We start from the raw sequence: 13,298 nt of genomic DNA on the forward strand, positions 1-13,298 counted from the left end.
TCCCGCAGGCCGAATAAAGTCTGTTGTGGGTCGGACATGGCCCGGGGGCCGTAGGTTAAACTGTCCTTGTGCAGATTAATGTGTGGCTGGTTGAAGATATCTGCACAAATTACCAAACCAGTTGCTTTCTCGGATGATTTTTCACCCTAAATCTTGCTTTTTGAGCAATCACGATTGCTTATTGCTTTCATTTGACTGTTTTTGGCATTACGCTGATTTTATTTTCCCACCAGCATCCTCTGCAGCACCTCCGTCGACCGGTCTCACGATGCTGCTCCTCTAGCGAAAACCGTCTCCAGGTTGCACCCATATCCTACCCTCACACGCATACATACACACACCTGCACACACCTGCAAAACACACATACATACACACACACCTGCAAACACACATACATACACACACACCTGCAAACACACATACATACACACACCTGCACACACTCATGCCTGCACACAGACGCAAACTCACATGCATACTTACACACACAAATACCCACACACTCATGCCTAGGCACAAACACACAGCCCAACATACACACACACACACACACACACACACACTCGTGATTGAGAAAAGCATAATTTGAATTCAAGAAGCCAAAATTCAAATTAATTTATCTTTTTTTTTTTTTTTTTTTTTTTTTGCATTCAAAAAGGAATTTCTTGTAACCTCGAAACACATGACTGCATGAATGTGCTAATTTGTGCTTAATATACGATGATTACTATTTTCAGCGCAAAAGTATCTATTCATTTCATTTCTGCGACTTATGTAATCAGTCTGTTAAAATCTAAAATAAGTCTATGCAAAATATTGTTCCAGGTAAAGCCATTCAATTCTTTTTCTTTCTTCATTTGACACCCTTTGCTCCTGTTCTGTTTAAGACGTTTAAACCTAAAACAGTGGAGCAGACAAAAAGTAGAAGTTTTTTAGACATAAATGTATTGTTTTATGAATATCTCTTGACAGTATTATTCTTACATCTTTAATGAAGTTATATTTTTGGAATATTTTCAGTTGAATTTGGGGGTGACGATGCTGATAAACCAAACCCACATCTAAAATTTCATCCCTCGTTCTAACTGGAAGCTCGAATTCTGGACAGAAGTGACTTTTGATCTTCTGTGGATCCTAATTATTTGTCTTCGGTATAGTTTAGAGAAACTTCATTTTAGCGATCCATTATGTTTTGAAATTTGAACAGATGTTGGAAGTACTATTCTACTTGTCACTGAAAGTGCACTTTTAATTCAGTAAAGAAGAGCACAAGTTTCTTTTCCAGAACACTCATAAACTAAAAGTGCGTAATTTACGGCAGTGTGATTATGTAAAAAAATGAGAGTGGTGAAGCGAAATGAAAAAAAAGGACCTGTTAACACAACAAATAATCCATATTTGAGTTTTATTACTACAATTATGGCAAGCGGTACAAGTGCGCAAATTACGAGTACCTACTTTGGAAGTTGCAGAACTGTTTAGGCAATTTTTAAGAAATAACAGTCATATATAGATTTATAAAATTAAACTTCTTTTGAAAACTGTAAAGTCCAATTAATTTTTCAAGCTGCTTTTAAAACAAAATTGGGGCAACTGGACCTTTATTTAGCGGGAGCTTTTGCAGGAAACTGGATTTATACTTCGAGCAGGACAGTATTGTGTTATATCATTTGCACTACTATGTATTTGTATTAAGTGTGAGATTTAGCTGGAAACTAGATACTAATTTAAACTTAGAGCAGAACAATTTGACTCATATCGTTTGCTATAGTGGACCGGTATTTATGGGGACTTCTGCTGAAAACTGGGTCCAAGTTCACACTTAGGGCAGAATAGTATTGTGTTATATTATTTGCTCAAGCAAACTTAAGGAGCACATGAATGAACACTCTAGCGAGAAACCATGTTCTTCCAAATGCTGTAAAAGACAGTTCGGTTCACTTCAAATGAAACAAAAAAATTGACATTGATGGAAGAAAAAAATTTTGTTTGAGCTTGATTGAAACAAAAGCATTTTCTCAAGAAACACGTCTGAGGATGGATTCTGCAAAAAACCTGTATTCTTGCGATCACTGCGGAAAACTATTTTCACAGTGATCAAACTTGAAAAGGCACGTGATGATTCATTCAAAAGAAAAGGATTATTCTTGCGATCACTGCGGAAAACCATTTTCACAGTGATCAAACTTGAAAAGGCACGTGAGGATTCATTCAAATAAAAAGGATTATTCTTGCGATCACTACGGAAAACCATTTTCACAGTGATCAAACTTGAAAAGGCACGTGAGGATTCATTCAAATGAAAAGGATTATTCTTGCGATCACTGCGGAAGGAAATTCTCTCGACATTCAAACTTGAAAAGTCACGTGACTATGTCAATTAATGAAAGGTCATATTCTTGCGATCAGTGTGACAAAAAATTCTCTCTGAAAGCACACTTGAAAACACATTTGAACATTCATGCAGAAGTAAAACCATATTCTTGCGATCACTGCGGAAAAAAATTCTCTCAGAGTTCAATTTTGAACAGGCACGTGAGGAATCATTTTAAGCCATATTATTGCGATCACTGCGGAAAAACATTTTCTCACAATTCAAACTTGAAAAGACACTTGTATATTCATGCAAATGAAAAGCCCTATTCTTGCGATCACTGCGGAAGAAAATTCTCTCAGAGATCAAACTTGAATAGGCACGTGAAGATTCATTTAAATAAAAAGCCATATTCTTGCGATCACTGTGGAAGAAAATTCTCTCAGAATTCATACTTGAAAACACACGTGAAGATTCATTTTAATGAAAAGGCATATTCTTGCGATGACTGCGGGAGAAAATTCTCTCAGAATTCACACTTGAAAACGCACTTGAGGGCGGTGCACGCTAAAGAGAAGCCATATTCTTGCGATCAGTGTGGAAGAGCATTTTCCGTGAATTCAAACTTGAGAAGACATTTTAGTGTACATATTAAAGAAAAGAAGAATTGACTTTTTTGTGCTTGTCGGATATGGAAACTCATTTGTGGATACATATTAATGAAAACAGTCTTGTTGTTCTTGTAAAAAAACTTTGAAATTTTAAGATTAGAGAACTAATTCAGCAGACAAAAAAAAAAAAAATAATTTAAATTTTAACCTCTTAATTTCAAATTATGTTTTTCGCAATCACGAGTGTGTGTGTGTGTGTATGTAGGCGTGTGTGTTTATGTGTGTGTCGGGGGTATGTGTGTTTCTGTGTAGGGGGTATGTGTATGTGCGTGTAGGCATGTGTGTTTGTGTCTGTGTGCAGGTATGAGTGTGTGGGTAGTTGTGTGTATGAGTGTTTGTGTGTGGGGGGGGAATGTGTATGTGTGTATAGGCATATGTGATTGTGTCTGTATGCAAGCATGAGTGTGTGTGTATGTGTGTGTTTGAGTGTGTGTATGTGTTTGTGTATATGTGTGTAGGTGTGTGTTTGTGTGTGTGTACGTGCGTGTACGTATGCGTGTAAATGTAGGATATTGACGCAACCTAGAGACGGTTTTTGCTAGAGGAGCAGCATCGTGAGGCGGGCCGGTCGACGGTAATGCTGCAGAGGGTGCTGGCGGGAAAATAAAATCATAGGACATCAAAAATATCAAATAAAAGCAATAAGCAATCGTGATTGCTCAAAAAAAAAAAAAAAAAAAATGCTGCAATTATTGTAAAAAGACCTTTTTTTAAGACTTAAAAAAAATTTGAAAAATAACGATTTGTTCTTGTTGTTGATACAAATAATTATTTTCGAAATACAAGAAACCTTCTTAGTGAGCTGATATTTTTCATACATTATGATTCCTTATATTCGAGTGTATCACAAGTAAAATCCATAGTTTGAAATTTCGTAAATCAAGCACAAAAATGTCTTATTTGTGTAAATGAATACTTGAAAAACAATGATTTGTTCTTGTTGTAAATACAAACAATTATTTTTTCAATACAAAAAAAAAAAAAAAAAAATTAGAAAGTTGATAATTTTTATGCATAATGGTTCCTTACATTCGAGTGTATCACAATTAAAATCCTAAGCTTCAAATTTCGTAAATCAAGCGCAAATACAGTGGACTCCCTCTATTATAAACACTCAAGAGACCGAACTAAGGTGTTCAGTGTACTAATCGGTATCTTAAATTGAAATTGTAGGTAAAAATCTTACCATTTGCCGATTCTTTTTGGGCGTTTGCATCTTTAACTGCATAGAGAATTATTGAAATTGACTAAAGAAAATGCACAATGCTATCTAAACGAAAAACTCAATATATTAAGAAATATTTATAACTTCAAATAACAAACTTTACAAATCGGGACTGAATAAAAATCATTTTCGGTGTTCCATCGATTCTATTTATTTTTATCTCTCGCTCAGTTCACTTCAGATCCGAAAGCGGTGGGCGAAAGGAAAAGTTCAAGGCTAACCTTGATCAGATGCGACATTCAGATTATGGAGATGTTCACTATACAGGAAGGCTGGATAATACATGTACATGTATTTTATTGCGCTACTGGACTATGTTCAGTACCTTTTCTATAGTGAACAATACCAGTTACTGAAATAGAGGTGCTGAATTTCTGATTGGTAACTAGTGCAATGTCTAATTTTACTAAGTAGAACCTAAACTCTTGCATTTATTTATTTATATTTTGATTCAAAGAGTCTTACATAACATTCAAGAATAAAATATTACAGTACAGTTATCGGTATAATACCTGCAAAAAAATGAGCAATTTTAAATCTGTTTTTCGATTCGATCGATTCCGAGTCACAACCGACTACAACTGTATGTCGAGGCTGCATACTAAGTGCCTTGCCTCCATTATTTTTTATACCGATAGATGGCAGCACCATCATCGGATCGGACAGTTAATGAGAATTTAGAACTAGACCAGGAGCTAATAGCTACCTGGTGCTAGCACCCCCAGAGGTATCGTTTCACTTGGAGGACATTGAGACCACGAGCATATTTAACGTCGCCCAGTCCCCTTTAATGACGACGGTGGGTCTTCGACCATCGAGGTTCGAACCCAGGACCCTCCGGCCCCGAATCCGACACTCTACCGATCGGGCTACCACGGCTCATTTCCCCACTTCCCTTCTAATTTTTCCCCCCAAAAGCGATGTTTTCTTTAAAAATTCCCCAAATTCAAAAATTATTTTCCCTCGAATATTTTCTTAAAATGAATCGACTTTCTATGATATTTTTTTTCTCTTAAAATCCCCCCCCCCCCCCCAAATAATCTGATTTTCTTCTAAAATTCCCCTTTTTCATTTTTTTTTCACTTTTTTGAGCAATCACGATTGTTTATTGCTTTCATTTGACTGTTTTGATGTCTATCCCGCCAGCACCCTCTGCAGCATCACCGTCGACCGGCTCCTTACGATGCTGCTCCTGTAGCGAAAGCCGTCCCCAGGTTGCATCCATATCCTTCACACACGCGCATACATACACAACTACACACACACGCACACACACACACATACACACACCTACACATACACACACAAACACCTACACACACAAACACATACACACCTACAAACAAATACACACACAAATGCATACACACCTACACATACACACACAAACACATACACACCTACAAACAAATACACACACAAATGCATACACACCTACACATACACACCTATACATACACACACACAACTACCCACACACTCATGCCTGCACACAGCCATAAACACATATGCCTACACACACATACACATTCCCCCCTCCCCACACAAACACTCACACACACAACTACCCACACACTCATACCTGCACACAGACATAAACACACATGCCTACACACATACACATACCCCCCTCCCACACACACATAAACACACACGCCTACATACACACACACTCGTGATTGCGAAAAAACATAATGTGAATTCAAAAGGTCAAAATTCAAATTAATTTTCTTTTTTTTTCTTTTCTTTCTTTTTCTTTCTTTTTTTTGTGCAAAAGCAAAATTATTTTGACTGTTTGACTATTTGTACAAGATGTCGCATCCGTCCCCATTGTTTATAACAGCACCTACGAAAAGAAATGATGCAAAGCGAAATCAATATTTTTTGTGATTTAAAAATTAAATTTTAAATTAAATGTACAATGAAACTTGGATCGTTTTTTTTTCTCAACAGGATTTAAATTTTATTTTAAACGTTGAACATGTTATGTTTCACTCAACACTACAGGGTGTCTCAAAAGGTCGTTTACAAACTTAACATGCCGGTCTGTCATATTATGATGAACAAGATTTACATAGGAACATGTGTTCGCAAACGCAATGCTGGCGCACTCCATGCACACAAAGTCAGACACTAACGGATGCACAACATGTCACCTATCTATTGTACAAAGACGGTTTTATACAACATTTTAGTCTTTTAGGAAAGCTTAAAGCAGTTGCTAAAATTTGAGTCCTGCCAGCTCTCATAATCACGTTGCAACGACAACGCAGCGATCAGAGAAATCTTGTCAGAATGGATCGTTATGACGACGGTCGGTACTTCGTTCGTTGCGACGGTGTCTGACAGTTAAAGGCAGCAAGTTTCAACAACAGCTATAAGCCTTCCTTGAAAACTAAAATGTTGTGTAAAATCGTCTTTGTGTAATAAATATGCGACATGTTCTGCATCCGTTAGTGCCTGACTTGGTGTGCGTAGTGCGCCAGCATTGGGCTTGCGAACGTATGTTACTATGTAAATCTTGTTCATCATGATATGGCAGACCAGCATGCTAAGTTTGTAAACGACCTTTTGGGACACCCTGTATATGCTCTCTCTCTCTCTCTCTACAGTGAGACAAAATTTTACGTTTTTAATTTTTATACTACGCATCTCCAAAACTTTAAACAGAAATGAACTTTTTTGTGTTTCAAAAGTTTGTATACTTAAGCTGCATTACAAATACACCTTAAAATTTTTCTTATAGAATTAAAGTTTTCTAGTTTCTTGACTTTTATATATTTTTCGTTCCACTGTGCCCCACCCTCCCCTACGTTGATTTATTGTTCCTTTGTTGAATTGAGGTGTTTATTCATTTTATCTTTTCGACTAAATTGGTCTGTCTGTTAAAATCTAAAATAAATATTTGCAAAATTGTTCCGGATAAAGTCATTCATTTATTTTCGTTCTTTATTTGACTCCACTTGCTTTTGAAATTATTTTAGGAAAATAAGCCTAAAACAGATGAATTTCATTATAAATGTATTTTTTTAAATGCTTAATAAATACCTTTTGACAGTATTAACATTAACATTTTTAATGAAGTTATATTTTTGGAATATTTTCAGTTGTAACTTTGGAGTGACGACACCGATAAGCCTAACCCACATCTAAACTTTCACACCTTGCTCCAACTGGAAGCTCGCAATCTGGACAGAAGTAACTTTTTATCTTCTGCGATTCCTAAGAATTCGCATCAGTTTAGAGAAATATGGTTTTTGCGATCCATTATGTTTTGAAATTTGAACACATGTTGGGAGTACTATTCTACTTGTTACTGAAAGTGCACTTTTAGTTCGGTAAAGAAGAGCACTAGTTTCATTTCCAGAGCACTCGTAAACTAAAAGTGCGTAATTTACGGCAGTGTGATTATGTAGAAACAAGAGAGTGGGGATACGAAGTGAAAAATCGACGCGTTAACACCACAAATAATCCACATTTGAATTTTATTACTACGATTATGGCAAGCGGTACCAGTGTGAAAATTACGAGTAACTACTTCGGAAGTTGCAGAACAGTTTAGGCAATTTTAGAGAAATAACAGTAGTATACAGAGTTATAAAATTAAACCCAAAGTTCAATTAATTCTTCAAGCTTCTTTGAAAACAAAATTGGTTTCACTGGAACTTTATTTAGTGGGAGCTTTTACTGAAAACTGAATTTATACTTCGAGCTGAACAGTATTGTGTTATATCATTTGCACTACTATGGATTTGTATTTAGTGTGAGATTTAGATGGAAACTAGATACTAATTTAAACTTAGAACTGAATAATTTGTCTCATATCGTTTGCTCTAGTGGACCGGCATTTATTAAGAACTTTTGCTGAAAACTGGATCCAAGTTCACACTTAGGGCAGAACAGTATTGTGTTATATTATTTGCTCAAGCACTTAAGGAGCATATGAATAAATACACTAGCGAAAAGCCATGGTCTTCTAAATGCTGTAAAAAAACATTTCGGATCACTTCAAATTAAAAAAAATCGACAATGATTGAAGAAAAATATAATTTGTTTGAGATTGATTAAAACAAAGGCATTTTCTCAAGAAACACGTCTGACGATGCAGTCTGCAAAAAATTTGCATTCTTGCGATCACTGCGGAAAAACATTTTCTCAGAAATCAAACTTGATAAAACATTTAAAGATTCATAATTATGAAAAGACATATTCTTGCGATCACTGCGGAAGAAAATTCTCTGAGAGTTCAATTTTGAGCAGGCACGTGAGGAATCATTTTAAGCCATATTATTGCGATCACTGCGGAAAAAATTTTTTCTCATAAGGCAAACTTGAAAAAACACTTGTATATTCATTCAAAAGAAAAGCCCTATCCTTGCGATCACTGCGGAAGAAAATTCTCTCAGAGATCAAACTTGAATAGGCACGTGAAGATTCATTTAAATAAAAGGCCATATTCTTGCGATCACTGTGGAAGAAAATTCTCTCAGAATTCATACTTGAAAACACACGTGAAGATTCATTTTAATGAAAAGCCATATTCTTGCGATTACTGCGGAAGAAAATTCTCTCGGAGTTCAAACTTGAGCAGCACGTGAAGATTCATTTTAATGAAAAGCCATATTCTTGCGATCACTGTGGAAAAACATTCTCTCATAATTCTGCCTTGAAAAGACACGTGAGAATACATTTAAATGAAAAGCCATATTCTTGTGATCACTGCGGAAGAAAATTCTCTCAGAGATCAAACTTGAATAGTCACATGAAGATTCATTCTGATGAAAAGCCATATTCTTGCGATCACTGCGAAAGAAAATTCTCTCAGAGTTCAATTTTGATGAGGCACGTACAGATTCATTCTAATGAAAAGCCATATTCTTGCGATCACTGCGGAAGAAAATTCTCTCATAATTCAGACTTGAAAAGGCACGTGAGGATTCATTCAAATGAAAAGCCCTATTCTTGCGATCACTGCGGAAGAAGATTCTCTCATAATTCAGACTTGAAAAGGCACGTGAGGATTCATTCAAATGAAAAGCCCTATTCTTGCGATCACTGCGGAAGAAGATTCTCTCAGAGATCAAACTTGAATAGGCACGTAAAGATTCATTTTAATGAAAAGTCATATTCTTGCGATCACTGTGGAAGAAAATTCTCTCAGAATTCACACTTGAAAAAGCACTTAAGTATGGTGCACGCTTAAGAGAATACGTATTCTTGCGATCAGTGTGGAAGAATCTTTTCTGCGAATTCAAGCTGGAGAAAACTTGTTAGTGTATAGTCCGTTTTTCAGCAGTTGAGACTTGGCCACGCCCCCAACACTTGGTATCGGAAGATTCTATATGCGTCTTTTGGGGATGAGGCTTCAGACCAACACTGAGAAAGGTTGCCAGTTGGCCATCGTTATCGCAATGGAAGAAGACGAGTGTTCTATAATTTTCTAAGAAATCACCTCCCACCTTCTCTCTCGAAGAAAAGGTGTGCTACATTTGTTAAGATTTGCAGTGTATTTCTTTACGTTTCGGGTTAATTTATCATTGATTTTGCAAAGGAAATCCTAAACTTTCTGTTTTTCACACTAACTAAACATTTTCTGCAAACACGGTGAACAGTTACAGGTGAAATTGGAACGAAAATGTTTCATTCTATTATGCTGAAACTTTCACAGAACTCAAACGTGGGTTTTAACGCATTTTCTAATTATAAATCTCTGATTGCATTTTGTTAACTTTGTTGGTCAACCATTTCTCACCTTATTTTCGATCCAATTTTCTTCTTTAAAGCGTTTTTTTAAGTATTACACAGTAGTATGGGATAAATGAACTACTTTTGCAATATTTCGAACTGTTTTACTTCGCATATAATGAAGAATTAATACATTTTCGAATTGCGTTTGTTGTTACTTTGCGAATTCGGCCCATTTTGAAAATAATACGTAGAATTTGTGAAATAAACAAGCAAAAATTAATACCAAACAATCTTTTAACCACTGCATTGAAAAAATAATTAAAAAAAAAGAAAACTACAGACGACAACTTTAATTTCGAAATTTTCTGAAAATATTTCTATGTCACCTCGTTTTTGGCCCATTTCAAACAGTCAATATTTTGTAAAAAATGTTGGGTTGATGTAATATAGAGACAGTATAAAAAAGTATTTAACTACTATTTCAATTTCTAGGCACTTCGTTTTTAAATACACACATTTAAAGCGTACGAATAATTTTGGAAGGTAAATTGAGTAGGTAAGTTGCACTCTTTGTGCCACATTTCAATACTTTAGTACTATATTTTTTTTTTTTCAATGTAACTTTTATTCTTCAGAAATGAAAAAAGGAACAAAACAAAAGTTTAAGCTTTTCACATGAAAATATGGTTATCTACAGAATAATGGAATAAGTGCCTGAAACAACGTTTTATGTTACTGTTTTGACCTATTTATTTTTGTAAATACGAAAAAATGTATATATTTCTTTTTTAAGTTTTTGCGATTACTCTAAAAGTAATTCAGTTATTCCAGTACTTTTACGGGACAGCGTTACGTGTGGGGATCATAAAAAAGGCAAAAATTTGTTGCCCGTATTCTAATACAGCTCTGAACAAGGACGAATATAAGGGAGGGGCGATGGGGGCGATCGCCCCTTCCTTGAGTCGAGATGCAGAACTCTTCCACGGCATATTTTTGATACTGAAGTTGAAAATTGTTTTAACCTATCTTCAATAGTTTGACGAAGCTCTTGCTGTCTGGAAAATGAAATTTTTTCACATATCTTAACACTTTACAGACAAGGATCCAAATTTTATACAGGAAGTATTTCACAGTTCCAAAAAATCAATTTTAGACGATTTTAATGATATTAAATAGGTTTATAGGGTTCAAGGGCTCTTTTCAGGAAAGTTTCGAAAATTGAAGTCCCCCCCCCCAAAAAAAAAAAAAGAGAAACTATTATGAGACACCTTTGATGGCGTTAAGGTAAGGGATGTGGTTTGGTACACTCCTCTGCAATTTTGTAGAAAAAAAGTCCAACCCCGCCCCCTCCCAAAATAACTGAAATGAGACGATCTTTCATGGTGTTTGGAAGGGGGGAGGGAGTGGAGGTTTGCGAATTTATAAAAGGGAAAAAGTGTGAAATCAATCGCCCCGTCCTTGACTCTGAATGTAAAAGGCGTAATTTTTAGCAAGAAACGTTGCTATAGTCGACCTATTCAGTTGTTCACCGTATCGCACATTGCTCCCCCCCCCCCCCCCCCCACCATTTAGGTGAGCTAACTTTGCGATTTTTGTGTCGAGAAAGAGCATTAAATTTAGAATTTAAATCAGTAGCGGGTGCGGTTTTCCAAATTTTGAATTATGTTACTTTCCTTGCCGGGGTGCAATATGATTCTTTGTTAAAAACATACATGATCATAAACAAATTGCGACTAGAGCTATCCAGGGGGAGGGGGGGAGCCGGTCTTTTCCCTTAAAACAATTGTTAGTGCGATTTTGGTGACTTAGAGCAAATCTAAGGAGCCATTCGCAAATGATGTTACGCTTGAAAGGGGTAGGGAGGAAGGGTTTATGAACTTCTGATGGTTAGTTTCAAGGGGGAAGGAGGGGATTACAAGAAATGTGACTTCACACATTTTGGTTCAAATAAAAGCGTTCGTTATAGCAATATGTTCATCGAATATTGCGTGAGATGTGTCGAGGGGAGAGGGTAAGGTGAAGTGTAACATCCTTTATGGACAATCCGTGTGGACGTTAAGCTACTGTTGCACTGAAGTGTTATAACTAACTTCGTTTCTGCCCCCCCCCCATAGAAACGAAGTTAATTAGCCCCCCCCCCCGCGCTGGCAAATACTCGCCCTGGGGGGTACTCGTCATCTCTTAAGACGGCCCTACCGATGAACCTATAATTTTAAAACAGTATTCCAACCAAAGTCACTTTTTTATAAAGCACTGAAAATTATTACATATTTCTAAACATTAACATTCATGCAATACATAGAGAAATAATCTTGATTTTAATAGTCAATTGCATTAATATATTTCAGATTGATTTTTTTTCTCATTTAATTTTTTTTCTCACATGTAAATCCTTTCTGGAACAACTGGCCAGTCCCCGCCTTTGGTTCAACCAGTTTTTTTTTTTTTTTTTGGGGGGGGGGGGGGCAACTTTTGTTCGAATAATGTTTTCAGCATTTTTTAAAAATAACTGCTACTGTAGATCTACTGATTGTATATGAACTCTATATGATCTGAAATTTTGTACAATCCATATAGAAGCATCAAAGACCCAGCCCCTGAGAGCTTCTGAGTCATCCCCCCCCCCTCAAGAAAAGAGAGAGGGAGATGGAGAGAGATATACTAAGTCTTCAACAAGAACGCAACTCTTGAGCATTTCAATGCCACAATCTGTGTGGCAATGAAATTTTTCTGCCCCCCCCCCCCTTTTTTATCAGCGCACTTGCAATTTCGAATATAGGACGTAAGTGTTTAAAAGGATATAGTTCAAAATTCAGAAAGCCTATCCTTAATAGAAATGTTTCATTTAGAAAACAAAACACCTTATTTTTTTTGTAAATACAATATTTATAGTTCTGAAATTTTCAGTTTAAAAGGTAAAGATTCCCCGTAGACGACAATTACGCGAAGCTAGAATCGAAAGGAAAGAACACAAAGACATTTTCGCAAATTTAAATGCCCGCCAAAGTTAGGGTTGTCTCAATTGCAAGCGGTAGCGATCACCCCCGCGCTAAAATTAGCTCTGCTTTCGGGAAGGCGTGCCGAAGTGTCTTCTCCTCATGAATGCACTATACATGCTAAAGAAAAGCCGTTATGTTGTATACATTGTAAATTGACTCTTTTGTGCTTTCGGATACAGAAAGTCATTTGAGGAAAAGAATCGTTTTATTGTTGTAAAAAGACTTTGACATTTTAAGATTAAAGAACTAGTTCAGCATACAAAAAAAAAAAAATAAATAAATAAATAAATAAATAAATAAATAAAAATAAAAAAAATTAATTTGAATTTTGTCATTTTGAATTCAAATTATGTTTTTCGCAATCACGAGTGTGTGTATGTAGGCGTGTGTGTTGGGTATG

The 13,298-nt window shown here is 36.1% G+C and overlaps 1 protein-coding gene across 1 annotated transcript in view; it reads left to right on the forward strand.

The window, feature by feature from the left end:
- LOC129226237 (gastrula zinc finger protein XlCGF49.1-like) overlaps window positions 1-9,414 on the forward strand; it is a 51,656-nt gene extending 42,242 nt beyond the window's left edge. Inside the window, exon 2 of the mRNA XM_054860836.1 lies at window positions 8,788-9,414. Coding sequence (XP_054716811.1) covers window positions 8,788-9,414 — 627 coding nt within the window. The remainder of the gene's footprint in view (window positions 1-8,787) is intronic.
- The last annotated feature ends 3,884 nt before the right edge of the window (window positions 9,415-13,298 follow it).

The sequence above is a fragment of the Uloborus diversus genome, chromosome 7 (genome assembly GCF_026930045.1).
Source record: "Uloborus diversus isolate 005 chromosome 7, Udiv.v.3.1, whole genome shotgun sequence".
NCBI lineage: Eukaryota > Metazoa > Arthropoda > Arachnida > Araneae > Uloboridae > Uloborus > Uloborus diversus.